Genomic DNA, 19,032 nt, shown 5'->3' with positions numbered 1-19,032 from the left:
GCTGGTTCCACATGGTGGTGCGCGGCAGAAACTGCCTTAAATCGCTCAGTTGTCGATCGACGGACTATGTTTCTAAATACAACTAAGTGCTATTAAAAGATTCCCTACAGCTTTATGTCAAATTAAGATAACACAAAATGGTCATCAATATTCTATGATAAATCAAACACTTACCAACGTAACAATATCGCCTGGATTAGCCGCCGCAATACGTCTCAATCTTTCATACAACATGTCCAACAATCTCTGATGCTTCCCGTTCAATTCATCCAAATCCCTCGCTACAGCATCAGCTCCTGAGGTACTTTCAGCACCAGCGAGGTCTTTACGACCCCTGCTCCTCAGCCGCTCCGCCATGTCGATGTCAGCTTGACGTTTCAATTGCTTAACGTCTAACGACGGGTGTATTTCCTCGAAAAGCCATTCGACGTACCGTTGACATCTTGACGTATGGATCTAAGCGAGTTAGGGTTAAGGTTACGTCTGGTTAGTAAGCAGACTGGTTTTAATCGATGCTGTCATTAATTAATTTCTTATTTAGACGTTTTGATAGCACAGCCAATTTAAAAACAACCTGCGTTTGTTAAAAATTCACACTTTCATATCGAATTTAAAATTTCGACCAGACAGGCGTCACCATACATATATTCATAGTCTCAGCCATACATGGAAGACAATGGCCAATTTATAGGTCCAGCTAGGTAGTCTAGGAACATGCTAAGAAACATTTTCTAAGCGTGCAATTTACTTTTTTATCCCATGTTTCAAAACTTTTTTCAAAGATTCAACCATTTTCAAGCTGCCATCACCTGCTAAGGCTGAATCTCGCTGCATATAATAAAACCCTTATATTTTTTACAGAAATGATCGCTAGAGTTCAAAGACACTTTGCTAAAATTCTATTCAATTTGTGAACATGATCAGAATTTTCAATTTGCAGACAGATTGATTTGGTTGTCATGCAAATATAATGGACACGTCATAAAGTGCTGTTTATTATGCCATTTGATAAATTTAATGGATTTAGGAATATGGAATGGAAATAATTACAATAATGATAAAAACATGGACGGGAAGACTAAATTGATGTTCATAATGACCGAGATTCTAAATGAATTTTGACTAAGATTTTTTTTTTAAATTTTTTTTATAAACTAAAACTGACAAATAAATATTTTTTAATGAATGTAACTTGTAGCAAGTTTGCAAGGATTTTAGGAAAGCCATACACAAGGTCACACACACATCCCGCATTCAAAGGGTTAATGTTATTTGAATAAAGCAAAGCAAGCGTTATTTAGTCAGCCCACTACCGCAGAGACAACACCAAAATATCCAGGACAATAGGGATAGCTGGACGATTTCGTCTAAAAACCTTTCACAATCTCTCAAAAACTAAAATACAACGGTATCCTAGTATCAGACCTATACAAAGAGACAAAACAGGATATTCCACAAACGAATTCGGACACAGATTATACCGTAACGTGAATGACAGCTGTCAGCTGTCAACTGTCAGAGATATGCCAATTAGAGGCTCCATATTTACCTTGGCCTCTCGAATGAATCTGCCCCCATCTACGTTAACCTTCTCAATCTTTGGCGTCCGCTCCACAACGCTCGTGAGTAATGTCTGCAAAATAACCACAAGATGTCCCGTGTTTAAGTTATTTGTGCAATACTCATGCAAAGTGCAACTCTTGTAATAAATTAGTTGTTAGACACCAACTCAGGATAAATCTATTTCAAATCGTATAATATAAGTGTTACATAATAGATATATTTTTTAATTTGTATCACTATTGTGACTGGGCAGTCATATGCTCCTGAAACCGTCCACAGAAACCTTGATACTTCGAATGTATTGGCAAAAAATGTATGTTAACTGAAATGTAAATTTGTCACTTGGTACCTAAGGGGTAAAACACAGCTAAAGAAATGTCAAACACAGATGGCGCTGAAAACAATGGACTCTTAGCTATATAATACTTACCCTAGTTGGCTCAAACTGTTCCTTGGGCCGTATTTCAATGGGAGGCTGAGCTTGCAACTTGCCGAAGGAGTCGTCAATCCATTCTGCCTCCTTCTCGAAGCCAGCGTTGAAGTTACGTAGCAGTTGGTACGCTGCTTCACAGCTACGCAATCTGTTTATTATAAGAACTTTTAGTCTTGTCTTTTGTTAACATATCGTTTACACATTAAGAAAACACTTTTTAAACGGATTGAAGCTATGTATTATTATTATAGCTTATAACCACAGCGTGCGTGGTCACGGAAGACAAAAGGTGTTGAATGTCAAAAGTATCACAGCTGTAGAAAAAGTTGTGTATCTTTAATACAGATAACACAATTCTCAATAAGAACTTTTACTAAAAAAATATTATTTGATTTAACCCGATTTGACTTGCACGGGGCTGGTAAAGATAGGTTGAATTTTTATATATATATATAGCAGGAGGTAAGAGGTCAGAAAGCTCAACTGATGTAAATGATACCGTCAGCTATGGACACTCAATGCCAGAGGGCTGGTCCGTTTTCAGCTCTTTAAGAGTTGATACTATACATTGTTTGTACGTGTGTTTTTGGCAACTTAGGTTTCCATACAAAAAAGCTTAAATACATCTTTCATATCTCACCTTTCAGCCAGCTGAGTGCAAACATTGTTCCAACGGTTGTTCAGCTGCGTGACCTCCTTATCCAGTCGTTCCAGGTCAATGTGTTTTCCAGACCTCGGAAGTGAGGAGTGTGGTAGCGATGCCCTGGAGCTCTCCACCAGGCGACGACAGTTCTCCGCATCATCGTTCATCTGGTCCACCTGGATTTGCTGCTTGCTGACCGCTACTTGCATACGAAGTAGGTCCTCGTGCATCTGCATACAGAAAAGAGGTTATTAAAACTAATAATTTTATAAATATCACATCTTCATAATTATATAAATTATCAATAACAATATTGTCCTGTTATTAAGCCATTAAAAGAAATAATTCAGTGGCGCTCCAACCTTTTGAGGTCTGGGCCTCAGATTTCTGTATATATTTCATAATTTGACAAGTAGGTGATCAGCCTCCTGTGCCTGACACACTCCGTTGATTGTTTGGGTCTATACGTAGAGCAAGCCGGTTTCATTACGATGTTTTCCCGTTCGAGCGAATGGTTAATTCGGGCCGGGGATCGAATCTAGAACCTCAGAGATGAGTCGCACGTTGAAGCCAATAAGAACAAAGAGTTCGACATGAGTCGGGCACAGTGATTACCTACTTGCCGATTGACAAATGATCATGAAACATATTCAGAAATGTGAGACCCAGACCTAAAAAGGTTGTAGTACCTTTTATTTATTTTAAAACTAGATTAAAATCGTCTAGGGCCCTAAAATCAGAGGCAATATTGGGAGAAGTGGTTACCTTAGATCGCCTTGTCGTAAAACACGCTTAGAGGTTGTAAAAAGACTAACAAACTTCATTTACTTTATACACAAACAACAGAATAATATTTATGAGAGTTACAAACAGTTGCCAACAGATGTCACCTTTAGCACATTAAAGAATTATTATTTTGATAATAATTTTAACACCTTGTGTGTAGGAAAATCGTACCCTTAACCTGTGTAGAGTATACACTACTTCCGGTTCGAACTACAAGTCGATTTCATCTCCACCACCATTGTCCCGATATCGCCACAGATCTTAGGGCCGTGTATTAATTCTTGTGTGCAATAAAATTACCAAAAGTATATTTTCATATTTATATTAAATTGCTGAATTATTCGAATTATTTCGAGCGTACCGATTCTTAAAAGGCGGTCACGCACTTGCGAGCCTTCTGGCAGTGTCATTGGCGGTATCACTTAACATCAGATATGGTTAACATCATTAAAAAAAGTACTTACATCTTTAAGTAACTCAACATCGTTGGGCAAGTCGTTGAATTGCGCCAATTTGATTTCGAATTCGGATATCGTTTGGTTATTGTCCTCCATACTGTTCACCACAATTTCGACAAACTTCAATCTGTAAATAAATATATTCATATATAGTTTATATTCAATGCGCAGCGTGGTTGGTAACACAGACAGCAATCACGTGGCCGTTCAGCAACTAGATGGACCGGTCAAGTTAAAGACTCATCGTCCTGTACACTGTCATAAGAGAGGCACTGGACAGAAATCAGTGTAAAAAGATAGTCCGCTCCAGTTGCTTCGTTGACATGAGCTGCCGATTTAAGAGAGAGATAGTTTATATATACTAACTGCCCCGGAAACTACCGTCTAACAATGATTTTTGTGTCTACCTTTTGAGTAGCTACATACATATACGGAAAATGTTGCCATCCCGTAGTGACTAGTCGATTTTCTGGAATAAAAACCTAAGTACTAAAAAAAACTGTTTTTTATGGTTTTCTCTTTATAAAACATTTCTCAGATTTCAAGGAAGAAATAAAAACTAGACCAGGGAGTAGACGTTTTGCTTCTATTGCCGTACCAAATCGCAAACTTTAATTACAAAGCAACTCTTCCAGCTTTTATTTCAACCGTTTTGATGCCAAGGTATAAGGCTCAAATATTTTCTAAAAATACATTTAGAACAAGAATATATTGGGTACTAAATTGAAATAACTGCGATTGTATGTAAAAACAACTTCCTATGCAACACATCAACATTTACAAATATCACATTCAATGGTTTTTGCAAGGAATACATGTTTCTTTTACGACCATAATATACATTCATAATATTCCTACTTTTAATTTACTCAAATTTTGACTATTAGATAATAATGATTCAATGATCAATTGAGTGTAGCTGTCTCAGCCAACTACCTTAATTAGCTGTTCAATTAACAGCCTAGCCGTTTAACTAACGGCCTGAAAGATGTTCAGCCAGACGATCAAACAGCTAGGCAAATGACTTGGATCGATGATGTTTCATTACTTGCCTAGCCTGTTGACTGTTAATTTAAATTTAGTTTCTCTGTCTGCCACTCTCAAACTCGAAACGAAACTCTCCTAACTGTCAAAAGGCGTAGGCAAACTACAACTTTGATGGTGTTTTTCAAAGTTTCATGAAAAACAACAAGTAAAATGTAAGAGTGTTAAGCAATTTAATTTTAAAAGAAATATTTTTTAATGTCATGTTTTCATTTCATCTTTTTTATTAATGCCAAATAATGATTCTATCGCACGAATGGCCTAAGCAGTAGCCAGTCAGTTTATTACATATTGTAACAAACGCTACGGCTGAATATTTTGAGGCCGTTAGTTAAACGGCGCCGTTTAGTTAAAAGGCTAGGCTGTTAATTGAACGGCTAATTAAGCTAGTTGGCTACGACATATATATATTACAATTTAAATGTGTTTTAGAACCTCTCAAATTTGAGTTAGAACTTCTAAAGTTAATGAAAAAGCCATAATGATAATATTTAATCTTACCTTTCGACGAACAGTTGACTCTTCGATTGCATATCATTCCATTTGCCCATAACTTTGTCGAGGTTTTTCTTCATGGCCGGTGTTTTCAGAGCAATGCCTATTTAACACGCGATAAAATAGTTAATTTCAACTACAGATATTGATTTCACTCATTGTTATATGTATCGAAAAGTTCAAGGTTGAGATCTGGTTTTTTTCTTAAAATTATAAGATTTCTTTTTGGTAACCTAGTAATTTAATATCAAATTTACATTAAAATGGATTTATTTAAACCATTTTGTCGGTTTCCTCACGACGTTTTTCACCGATCGAGCGAATGTTGGCACACTGGTAAAAAAATTAAATAACTTTAAATAAATTTTTAATAAAGACATTCTCACCTCTAAACGTAGTCTGCACCTCTTCCACGTCAGACGATAGTGCGAGGAGACTCGTCTCCCAATCCTTATGCTGCAGCACCAGATGTTCCAGAGAATCCAGATCTCTGGGTATATGTGAGGCGATTCTCTCGTGCAGCTGACGTTCGTACACCTCCAAACGTTCCAGGAGGTTCGAGGACTGATCGGTGAAAATTCGGGCTGCATTCTTTGAATCTTCTGCAAATGCAAAATATTTCTTTTAAGATACATCAACAGTCAAATGCTACATAGCAGCAGTGGTTAATGACAACAATCGGTATTGATTGATATAAAAAAATCAGCGTAAGAGTCGTCCAATAATCAATCAATGATAAAAATCAAAACACAAACAAATCAATTGCGAATAATGCGTTATAAACATAGTTTACGAAAGCTGTTCTCTCTTCCTATTAAGAGCGCCCTAGGCTAGCAAAATGAAATCATGATTGTGACTAGTGATTAGGAAACAAACGTATGCCTGAAGTTCCCCTGAGATGAGACGGACGATACAGTGTTTCGCAGAAAAATGAAGTAAATGTCAAATGCTTTTTTAAATAACTCGTAAAATATACAATATTTCATAAAATCGCTAGTGACATCTCTCGGCCCTTATGTGTAATCGCCATGATTTAAATAAAAAACTATTTTGTTTTCTATAGAGGAATTTATATTGTTTTGTGTTTTTATTAGAGTCAACCTTTGAAATTTTAATGGATCAATAGATATTTATAGTTTTTAATTCCAGCATCACACACTTTATACTTAGATAGAATCAAATCTACGATGAGTGTTTTATTTACTGCCCGCTCTTAACTTAACTTTTTCACTAACGATTCAAAACAACATCTTCAAACCAGTCTTATAGTGAAACGGAAAATAGTTTCATTATAAAATGTGTTATGTAGAAAATTTTGTCAAGTATCGTGAATACACGCAATCCTAGTGGGGCTAGTTCACTTTCTGTTTACCTAAATCTTCTTTTTATTATAATAAAGCTAGCAAGAAGTACAAACTACAATAGTTATATGCGAGAGATAGACGTTAATAAAATGTTCCAGGTCTTCCATTAACTCATCACTAAAGGTATTATATAAAATACTGCGCAACTCAGCTACAAAGTTTCTTCGATAACTGATACCACATGAGGAGCAGATGGAAATGCAGCAAAATTGTAACACTATAGAAAAGACAGAGAAGGAAGGAAGGAAGGAACACTATGGCCATCAACAGGCCAGAAAAGAAAGAAAAGTAGGTGGTGCTACAGAGGTTGGCTGATGAAATCATGGAAATGGCTGAAAAGACTGGACGAAATTGGTATACAATAAGAAAAAATGGAGGACAATGGGGGAGGCCTTTGCCTGACGGCACATAGAGTCGGTTATTGTAGATTAAGAAAAAAACCCTAACTATAATGTATATATTTTGTATTCCTGATATAAGGCTATAATACATAAAGGACATCTCAGTACGTCTGTAAGTTTAAAATCTAGTGCTTATGACGTAAGCTACAAGTGTCTAGTATTGATCAGAACTCAGCCACTTTGATCCTAGATAGCCCCTTCCATGAATTGGTGTTATTAATATCCCGTGACTAGTTCATATGGACGATGGTACGAACTGATTATAGTGTAGAATTATTTTTTTAAGATTACCACACTCTACATAATGCTATATCTACAGTACATGTTTCAAGCTATATTTTGTAAAATATATTAAAATTTTGTTAAATATAAATGTATCAAAACATTCAAAAACATACAAGATTTTTTGCTAAGCAAAAAAGAAAGCAAAATAGCGAATTAGATATGAGATATACACTTAACAATGTTTTCTTTAAAATTAATACTTTTATTAATCCTAACTAACAAAGATGACCGGAGACAGCAACATATATAAAAGCCCTCAAAGCCAATCGCGACTATACGAATTTAAACAATTTACTTGTAGTAATTTCTATTTACTGAATCAAAACAAACTTAAGGGACTAATAATACAACCAAAAAAACGGATTAAGTTCAATAAAAATTCAATTAACAAGAGCGTTATATGTAACCACGAATAACGTTGCAATTCGAAAATCGAAATAAAACAAAAAAATACAGATAAAAAACAAGGTCACGTTCTAGACATAGACAAACCTGACAATCGATACTCGGTCCAACGTCTCCGGAGCGTTCTCTCTCTATACACTATCCGTTTCATCTCGTATTAAACACTAACTTGTGTTTCAGCTAAACAATCCTGACGCGTACAGAGTAAAAAAGCGCAGTGACCAACTTGCGAGACCATGCCGCCGTTTATTTTAGATTTATATTGAACGGTTGGCTCCGTTCAGTTACGTATGCAGTGGATATGAACTCTATCTAACAAAGGATTTATTAATATTAGGAAAGCGTTACTTGAGTTTGCGTATAAGGGTTCGTAGAAATCTGTATTGTCCCTATATTTATGTACAACGTTCTATATTTGAAACAAATCTATTAAAATATGCTAAGTGTGATATTTTCAAACATAAAATTTCTTTCCTTTGTAGCGATTGTGCAGCTTGTATACAGCTTGTGTACATGACTAGTTGCCGAGTAAATACATAAAGATTGCTTTTGCAAATACCTTATTTCGTTAGGTTAATATCTGACCCATAAATTTTATGGGAACCCTCAATCAAGAGTTAACAAACATTTCAAATATGACAAAAACAACTATTTTGTATAACATTCTCACTACACTGTAGTACTCCCACAAGCGTATTACAAATAAGAAATTGAGACTCCGGTAGTGACAAGGACGTTGAATTGAGCAAATGACATCAGATGACAGTATTCCTTAAATAGATGGTGGGTGGAAATTTGGGAACCAATTAATCCAATTATAGCGTTTAGGTGAAGGGCTATGAATGCTTCGTAATCTTCATTATTGACTCTCCACCACCACACCATTCCACACGCTTCTATTTTCCGCTTGTCTCCGGGCATCAGGGATGTTGAGAGCCAGAATTGTCTCGATTCAGTAAGACCAACGCTAGTAACTTGAGCAGGCAATGGACCCCGATTTCCCCCCCCCCCTACTCCTACCACTTTGTCGAGACTATTCAGGTATCTTCTGGCAATATGGCCAAAGTACCCATTTGTAAATGATATTTTACAGTCTTGAGGTGATCTTGTTGGTTATTTTTGCAGTCCATGGTATCCGCAATATTCTCCTCCAACGCCACATTTCAAATGATATATTATTCGATATTCGATCGATACACTTCACGACTTGACCACGATTGCCATATAAAAATATGGAAAACACCGAATTTCTGATGAGTCTGCTCTCAGGTATTCGACTGATTTCTGTTCTTCCATATTCCGCTCTGTTGCCTCATTGCTTCTGTAGCTATGAATGCTTAGAAATGAATTAAATGCAGTGGCGCTACAACGCTTCGATATATATATCTGTATTTATTTTCCCTTATAATTTTAGAAGCCATAGATTTGTCTGGACTGTATTCCTCGACCATATCATCCAAATCTATTTCATCAGCAACAAGGTTTTAGCTAATTAAAATCGTTTCTCTGAACTAAACAAATTCATTTTTATTAAATCAAATTGTAAAAGTTTTATTGAAATATATCTAACGAAATATCTTCTTTAATGTACCATTTTAAACGTCGGTAAATGTATTTGGCTTTTGTGGTAAGGATGACTCAAAATAATTTTTGTAACGTATACGTAAGTTTATAAATCTGGAAAGGGGTAAGTGACCTACATAAATAACTTATTTACGGATAACGGGACGATGACTCCAGATTTCGTGAACATAAATTACAGGAAAATAAATTTCATTAATGACTGGTGGACAGGTAACTCCAATAATTTTGACTTCGTATTGTCTTTGGTTAACATAGCTTTTACACAATGAAAGAAAACAATTTTTTAACCGGAGGACACCGTGACTCATTTCTGCAAAAACCCGTCATATTTTAGTCGATACCAACTCCGGGGAAATAAATACAGATAACACAACTTTCTCTACAACTGTGATCATTTTGACATTCAAGACCTTTTGTCTTCAGTCACCGTGACCACGCACGCTGTAAAGCACGCGAAACGTCGGAGAGTCGTTAAGTCGTTAAGTCGTTAGAAACAGTAGTCGAATAATGGTTGGTGGACTCAGTTTCCGCACTTAGGCTCTTAATACATATACAATGTAAGGTGTTGATTGTCTTTATCAATTAAAAATGTTTTAAACACAGTAATCACATATACGAAAAGTTGTACATAGATCAAGAAAAGAGCAGCCAATTCATAAAAGGCCGGCAACGAACTCTCGAGCCCTCTGGCATTGAGAGCGTCGTTTTGAGTTTGAGTTACTTTCCAGCAAATTTTCACCGTGAACTCATTTGACATATGACATTGCGTATATACAGATAAATGGTCTATTTCTACAGTCCTTAGACGAGATTACTATCACAAGATGTCCCCTGACGTAAGCGCTATTATCGGTTCAAGTACATAGATCACGCAAGGAGTATCTTTCCGTATTTACGTCCATTGATACGAAACTATTTTTCTTCTTATAATATGGCCCATGGACTGAATGCCAGAAGGCTCGCGAGTGCGATTTCGGCCTTTTAATATTTTTAAGGACACTAAGTCGAAGTGGTTCGAAAGTACTTCAGTGGAGAGCTGGTTTCACAACTGCAACTGCCTTCAAAAACGCGAAATTATGGAAAATGTATTTATCTTTATCTTCATTTAACTTTCGTTTGCCATAAGTTCTTTCGTTCAGCCTTTATTAAGGGGAAATAAGACACTCAATAAACAACGAGTTGATCGTTCACAATCCCAAAGTTATGCAGTTTTTTTTAATAAATTGTCTTTAAAGACACAATTTAACATTACGATCTAGCCATCAAGACCAATAAGTAAGAAATCTAACGCAATTTACTAATAAGGATATAAATAACATAAGACAGTGTCCAATAACACTTATAGTTTCAGATCAGATCTCAGATCGCTGAAAGTGTTTCATGATAATTTGTCAATCTAATAGGCAAGTAGGTGAACACTTTGTCTGACAGACGCCTAGCTTTTTTGTGTCTAATGCAAGCCGGTTTCCTCACGATGTTTTCCTTCAGCTTTCGCGAGAATATAAAATGAGACATGGATCCATTGGTGCACAGCCGGAGATCGAACCTACGACCTCAGGGTTGAGAGTCTAGGCCAACACTGCTCACCAGCGTGTATTTAAACTAATAAGTTGAGATAGATAGAAGCTAGGATTACAATTAAACTAGAAACGACTCACCACCCTTTCGAAAAGAAAATATTCGTTTGATCTTCTTCATTCTGCTCTTATTGCTTTGATATAAGGTTCAAAATATAACGTTTCATTCACTGTTTACTCACAACTTCCCACTTACATTGTTTCGGTTGGCAGAAAGATTTATCCAAAATAGATTTAGAATCATGAACTAATGTCACTAATAATTATTTATTACATACTTTTTCGTTTTTATTTATTTTTGTTATTAAGACTTAAATATAGATAACGATTTGTAATTTAATAATATGTATTATTTAAGGTCCAATTATTATTTAACTAAAACATTGACTAAATACTGAATTTAAGAAAACAGTTCAAATACTTTTAAAATCGCCAAGAGAAACACTTTTCTCGCAACGCACCGCGACGTACTAATTGTGAGTGACAATCGTCCCGTAGGATGCGCACACGCAGTCATGATACATCAATGGGTTATTTTTAATACTTCACGTGTACAGGAAACATTTTCTTTGTAACGATGTTGTGGTAGATAATGCTTGACAGACATTTATGTTATTTTTTCTAATTTTATACGGCAACACTAATGCAATAATATAACGCGGTAGACGCGGACCGCGTTATTGGCAATCGCGTTGTAGGAGTATTCACGAGAATACTACTACCGCCACATTGCCAAAAAATCCCGTATTTTTGAACAATTCAATAACTAGGAACGAAAATTTGATAAGGTTATATAATTTTATAATACAGTTGAAACTGTACTCAAAACTAATTATGGACTTGACAAATCATTATAAATTTAAAACTACAGATATAAGGGAAATCTCCGCGTTATAGGGGGGAAATACCGCGTTATACGGAGGACGGAAATCACGTTACAGGGTGGATACTTGTACTATTTTATTAGCATTCAAATAATCCAGAATCTGTGTGAAGCAACAAGACGGCAAATACACAAATCTAATCTTCCATAAATTTAATGAATGAATAAGAAATTTGTATTAAAAAAATTAACTAAAAGACTAACGAAAACTTGGTACCTTAGTCACCGTAAAAATAGATAATTTTTGAATACTTAAGCGCTTATAAAACACATCGACAGCAACTATGCAAAAAACTTACAGCCCGGATATACAACAACCACTATTTTGGCCTTGACTTGTTCAAGCTTTCGCGTAATATGCTTAAAAGGAGTATTAAGAATTTCTGCATCATGAGCACACCCCACACTTTCACACCATCACACAAAACAGCCGAATACTACTATTATTACTTAGTTAATTGTATATTTTTTCCTTTAGTAAATGATAAATCGTTTTTTATATCTATACTAACTGACCCGGCAAACGTCGTTTTGCCATGTATATTATTTCCAGTAAACATTTTTAATACAATAAAATTCCAATTTACTATGATAAAAAAATAGGGGTTGATCATAGAGGGGTGATAATTAAGGGCTGTGTAAATTTTTGTTTGTCTGTATAAACACAAACATTGTCTTTTTAGACATAAAAAAGCAAAAATTTGGGGTGGACACCCTTTATCACTTAGGGGTTTGAAATATAGATAGTAGCCGAGTCTCAGCCTTACTCAATATGTATAAAAAAATTCATAAGAATCGCTTGATTCGTTTCGGAGGAGTATGGAAACGAACATTGTGACACGAGATTTTTATATATTTTTTTTTATAGAACAGGGCAAATGGGCAGGTGGCTTATCTGATGTTTAGTGATATGGACCCATGGACACTCTCCATGCCAAAGGGCTCGCGAGTACGTTGCCGGCTTTTTAACAGATGTATTCCATCTTTGGCTTTATCTTTAGTATGTATAAGGTATGTTAGGTGAACGAGAACGAAACAAAATAAATACATGTTTCTATGATCGCATCGGTCACTCCCCTTGAACTTGTGAACAGATCTTAATTGACTTGATAATATACTATCGGGACGAACTAAATTTAACTTGTTTAATTGGCATATTTATCATGACACATTGTAAATAATAATAAATTATTGCGTTAAGGCCTTATTTAGTTCTTGGATATATGTGACCTACATTTTAAATCTCTGTAATAATGTATAATTTAATTAGAATTCAGTTACTAAATAAAAAAGAATCTTTAGTATATTTTTTTGATTATTGTCATACAATCCTGGACCACATCCAGGAGATACTAGAGATAAGTTAAAAGTAACCATAGCGAGCATGGTTAATAACATGAAAGTGGCTGAAACGGGAAAAGTATGTCTTTGCCGTGAAAATATAAATAAATATTGTATATCATAAGTTTGACCACTGGAAGTATACAATTTATAAGGGACGACTTACACCGCTGCTCAAATTTTTCATACCAAAATGTTTCTAAAACAAAATAACTAGTCGACTTAACGTCGCCCATTCTAGGCTGATATGCCAGCTTTGTAAGACCCTAAATTGTTTTATAGACTTAACTGTTAACGAATTAAAACAAAACAGCTCTGCGTCCACACTAATATCATAGCGTTTGATTGTTTATTTGACTTGGCTTCAAAACCACTGGACCGATTTGAATAATTCTTTCATTATTATACTACATAATCCCTGATGAATATTTTTTTAAAATTAGTTATCCGTAAAAGTTCGCGTACGCTGCAGAAACTAATGACAATAGAGCAAACCGATACATTACAGTTTTCTATGACACAAATAAATCCAGCCCTGGTCTGAACGGTTAGTTTAAGAAAAATACAGAAGATCATTGATCTTGCGCAACTTCGAAAATAACGTTACCAATAATTGTTAAATAAATTAAACAATTGTTGAGGCAATTGGTTAATTATTGGTTTTTGGCAACCGTGGCTACGTTAGAGCTTTGCTCGCGAGAATAATCCTAGAACATTTCATTCATTACTATAATATAAACCAGATTCCTGAGTCTGTTTCATGATAATTTGTCAATCTAAAAGGCAAGTAGGTGATCAGCCTCACGCCGTTGACTTTTTGGGTAGTTTTGTGTCACCGTTCGAGTCACTAGGCCAACACTGCTCTATTGGTTACTAAATTTTGCTTGGCTTGGATAATGGGAATAAAAAACAATAATATTCTATATTTTCTGAATAAGACTTACCTTCAGCCCTCGCTCGTCGTTCAAACTCGTCAAACAAGCGGTTCACTTCATCAATCTCCCGTCTCAGTCTTCTCAACTGGGGATCAGCTGGATCACCCTCAGCCAGGAGCTTCTCGGCGTCTTCGTTTAATGCGCGACGGATGGCCTGACGCTGCTCAGCGCCCATGGCCACGAACTTGGGAGACATTTTAAAGTGATTAAAAAAAAAGTATTTATGATTTTAAGCTAGAGCGTTGATACAGTTTTGTTTGGTTTAAGGATAAAATCACAAAGAATATTTAATTAAGATTATTTAGACTCATAAGTTTTGACAACAATTATTAATAACATAACTGTTCGAATTATTATGACAATTCATTGGCATTTGCATTGCTATGATATTTGAAAATCTGATATGAAATTTTGAAATTGACGTGAAAAGAAAATTGATATATATATATATATATATATATATATATCAATTTTCGTTTCGTTCGTTCGTTTCGTTTGAACCGGCGTTCATCAATTATATATATATATATATATATAACGCCGGTTGCACGCACGAAAAACATGATTCATTGTCACGTTCCGCCTGAGCCGAGCGTGCAAGCGAGATCGCGGAAGAAGCGATAGAGAGGCACGATCGGCTTATGGCGGATTTATTTTAAGTTCTTAAAAGCGAATTGTTAGTTTTAACTTGTAATTAATCGAAGAAATTGCATATTTCAATTAATTTCTTCTTTATATATATATATATATATATATAATTGATGAACGCCGGTTGCACGCACGAAAAAACATGACTCATTGTCACGTTCCGCCTGAGCCGAGCGTGCAAGCGAGATCGCGGAATAAGCGATAGAGAGGCACGATCGGCTTATGGCGGATTTATTTTAAGTTCTTAAAAGCGCATTATTACTTTTAAGTTGTAATTAATCGAAGAAATTGCATATTTCAATTAATTTCTTCTTTCATACAAAATAATGATAGTTTAGTTATAATAATTAATTAATACAATATTTTTTTTTTATAATTAACCAATCTGAATAAACCACTTTATGTTTATTATAATTATTCACTTACTTGTGGGAAGTCCCAACCCTTAACAACCTTAATGGTCGCGAAGATCATATTCTGTCTCATCCGTAACTGCTTCCTCTGCCATAATTGTATCACCTTTAACACACAGAAAAACAAAATTGAAAACACAAAACACACATTCCTGCATACACACAAACACATGACTGAGTATCGAAGAGAATTTACCGGTTTGTACAATCCCAATATTGAATACGAAATATCAACCTTTCTTGAATTTGCAAGAAAACATATCGTTTGACAATCGTAAGTGATTTTTTTCTGTGGTTTAGGCGGCCTCTTGGTCACTATAACTAGTAGAGTTATATAAATATTGTAATAACTCTTAAAAAATATAAGTGTAATATAATAATATCTACCGGCTCACCTTCCACTATGTACAAAAACCATTAAGGGACTACTGGACTCACTAGAGTTGTACGCTCCTCAGGCGTAACATTTCACACACTGACTCATATACACCTACACACACACTCATGCACTCACACGTGTTGTAAACCGTTTAAAAATTGTAATTGAAAAAAAAACATTTTATGGAATCAGCTATGGAAGAGCCGAGAAGCCGGACACAGTTTTTTACTTATAATGCATTGTTATAATGAATAAACATATGTTTATTTATTTTATTAATTATTATCAAACAAAAAGATTTAAAGAAAAATTATATAAACATACAATTACACAAATATGTTCCCTACAAACATTTATTACTTCAACCATAATTTTCTACGTATTATGAAGTTAAATATAAAAAATACAAGATACGAACAGAGTGTATTTTTATGTTAAATATAGTTTTTAAGTAAATTAAACATAGTTCATTATGATTGTTGTCTCAGTCAATACACATGTATTAAAAAAAAAATAACAATCACAGTCCAAACTTGGTATACAATTGGTCTTTGTACTAATAGAAATTATCGGTTTGAATGAAATCATACCGAAGAACAAAATACCGATTGCACGATAATATAAAATATAAACATTATTGAAATCTGCTTAATCGCTTATTTGCACTGAGTCATACTAGGTCAAATAATGTTTGTTTAATTGCATTTATATTTGCGTAGATAACACTGTTCTTTTATTCATTTATAACCAAGTAGTACTTTAGCAAGGTATAAAATTGAGGCGTACGACTCAGTGAAACTTTTAAATTTATCAAGTCTAGAATATGCTTTATATTACTTTTTCAGTAGTATAAAATACCAAAGTGGAGCATTAGATATAATAATAAATTATAATTATAATAGTTAATTTAGAAAACAAATCAATCGAGGATGATTTACACACGTCCGTCGTGTCCAAGCACCCGAAGAGAAAAAAGCAGTTTTTTTAGCGTATTAGGACACAAACGTATGCAGCAATTTCCTCTCAGAACATATATTAATATATCTATTATTCAAATAACTCGACATTTCGATTAAAGCCTGTTAAAGGTACAGCAGAAGTTTATCTTACCCTATCATAGGCATTCCTCAGCCGACTTGCAGCATCGATGGCTTCCTGGCAAGGAGGCGGAAGAGCTACGACGGCACCAGGCAACTGTACCTCGGTACCGGCCCCTCCCAGGCGCACGCGCCAACGGCTTCTGCCGGAGTTGTCCACCACTGTCACGGCTGAACCTTTTTCTATCGCCACCTGTATGTTTAAGTTATTATTAATATAACAATTTTTCATTTAATTTCATGTTGCGCATACGCATATATGCGCAATAAATTTATTTTCAAGTGTTCAGCTTCTTTTGAGCCCACAATCGATAAACAACAACGAATTCCTGATTTTGAGTAGTATTCGAAGCTGTTCAAGCGAAATAAATCCGAATTTTATGAAAAGATTTGCCCCCCAGCGACTCATTTCTGTTCTCAGACCTCAAGAGAATTGTCGCTGGACAGCGTTTGCGCTGATTAGGAGGTAATCGCCGTACTATAAAAATGGTATCGTAAATTGTATGACCGCTATAATCGTTGTATCGCTATCGAAGGCAATCAAATGAGCTTCTATAAAAAAAAAGCTTTTTCTATATGTTGGCCTTCATACTTTTCAACCGTTTATATCGTACACTTCTTATCGACAATGAATGTTGTGCGATAATATTTTTCTGCAATCGAATCCAAGACATTCGATTTGCATATAGTATTGGTGTTTCATATTGGCCGCATTAGTGATGGCAGATAGGTCAAAAAGATCCTTAATTGGAATGGCCCAGTGGGAAGAAAAAAGAGAGGATGCCCACCCAAAACTTGGGAAGACAAAATAAAAAGGTTAGCGGGAAAAAATTGGAAAGTTGTCGCAAGGAATAGGGACAATTGGAAGAATTTGGAGGAGGTTCACTCGGTCGGAGGTCGAGTACTAGTAAAAACATATCTGACATAAATAAGTGCTTTAAATTTGAATTGAAGTTATTTAAAAAAAAATACGTACGTTAGCATGTTTATAAGCGCAGACAGTTTCGGCTCTCAACGGCCTGGTGATTGGTGCCCGGCGTTGCTTCACAGGTCTGATCTCCTGCGACTCTTCCACGAGACGGGAGACTCCAGCTCCATGCTGGTTCAACTCTTCGCGAAGGTCCTGCATGCCCTTGAGTAGACGCTCGCCCTGGTCCAGGGTGAACTCCGATTGGGAGAAGGTTGTGTTTAGGGCTTCTTCGCGCCTGTAATTGAGAAATAAATTATTTTCTTTACGATCACAGTTTTATAATAATTTTTTTTATTTAATGACTAGTAATCTTACAGTAAACATACACATTATAAAACAAAACGCTTAGTCAATACAGAAAGCCAAAACAGATTACTACTAAGTACATTTATAGACAAAATATATATAAAAAAAATATGTTAAGAAAACTGAAATTTAACAAATAATAATTAATATTTCAAATTACTGCTTAAACAAAATCAGAAACTTCCCGCCTCTTCAAAAACTTCCTCACATCTTCTATGTTGAGGTGGAAAATATCAATATTCTCATAGTTAGATAATAATAAGAATAAATATTAAAAAAAAATCGGGGACAGCTCTGGGGACACCCCGAGCACTGGGGGTTAATTAGCCCCACAGCACAAGAGACTACTCCAAAGGGATTAGTCTGATTTGCAGCCGCGCTTATTAATTGCAAGGCAAATTATTAGGAAACAATTTTCATATCAAAAATCCTTTTCTCCTCAAATTATCTTCTTATTTCATTGAATAGGTAGTTTATCAATATTACAATTACCATCATACGCAAAATTGCGTATGATGGTAATTCTATAATATTTTTTTTTTTAAAGTTGTAGACCACGTACTTTTGTATCCATTTCTCAGCTTCCTTGACTTGCTCGAAGAAATTGTGATAGTGCGTCGTGTGTTTGAGATGTGTCTCCAAACAGAGAGTGAGTTGCAGCACCCACGCCCATTGGGATTGCATCACCTGTTTTAGATTAACGTTTCATGTTAAAGAACATTTTAGAGGAAGATATTTTTAAATCAAAAAAAGCTAGCTCCTTATCGGGCTACACATGTATTATCTAATTCACCTGTAAATGAGCTTCGATCGTCTTCATGGCTGGATGGTGTTGTGCTATGAGCGCTTCGCCTCGGTCTATGACATTGCTGAACTGCAGCTCTCTTTTCTCCAAGGATGACATCAGTTGCTGAAGATAGTGATTAGTTAGATGACGTCATTTCAAAGTAAAATCGAGTTTCAAATTTAAACACGAATACAACTAGAACCAAGTATTTAGAACTTGTTCGGTACTTAAATGT

The 19,032-nt window shown here is 35.4% G+C and overlaps 1 protein-coding gene across 25 annotated transcripts in view; it reads right to left on the bottom strand.

The window, feature by feature from the left end:
• The window catches only part of LOC123714728 (dystonin), a 256,193-nt gene that overhangs the window by 75,962 nt on the left and 161,199 nt on the right, over positions 1-19,032 (bottom strand). For 21 of the 25 annotated variants that reach the window (XM_045669172.1, XM_045669170.1, XM_045669187.1 and 18 more), the window contains 13 exons: positions 18,804-18,920; positions 18,573-18,697; positions 17,711-17,939; positions 16,748-16,927; positions 15,272-15,364; positions 14,207-14,381; positions 5,809-6,024; positions 5,429-5,525; positions 3,890-4,010; positions 2,637-2,869; positions 1,994-2,144; positions 1,550-1,633; positions 175-456 (listed from right to left, as the gene is read on the bottom strand). In XM_045669172.1, coding sequence (XP_045525128.1) covers positions 175-456; positions 1,550-1,633; positions 1,994-2,144; positions 2,637-2,869; positions 3,890-4,010; positions 5,429-5,525; positions 5,809-6,024; positions 14,207-14,381; positions 15,272-15,364; positions 16,748-16,927; positions 17,711-17,939; positions 18,573-18,697; positions 18,804-18,920 — 2,103 coding nt within the window. The remainder of the gene's footprint in view (positions 1-174; positions 457-1,549; positions 1,634-1,993; positions 2,145-2,636; positions 2,870-3,889; positions 4,011-5,428; positions 5,526-5,808; positions 6,025-14,206; positions 14,382-15,271; positions 15,365-16,747; positions 16,928-17,710; positions 17,940-18,572; positions 18,698-18,803; positions 18,921-19,032) is intronic. The other 4 variants (XM_045669185.1, XM_045669186.1, XM_045669182.1 and 1 more) reach the window with 2 other exon arrangements.

Source organism: Pieris brassicae, chromosome 9 (genome assembly GCF_905147105.1).
Source record: "Pieris brassicae chromosome 9, ilPieBrab1.1, whole genome shotgun sequence".
Taxonomy (NCBI): domain Eukaryota; kingdom Metazoa; phylum Arthropoda; class Insecta; order Lepidoptera; family Pieridae; genus Pieris; species Pieris brassicae.
Note: the sequence above shows the minus strand (reverse complement) of the source record. Positions and strands in the feature narration are given on the sequence as shown.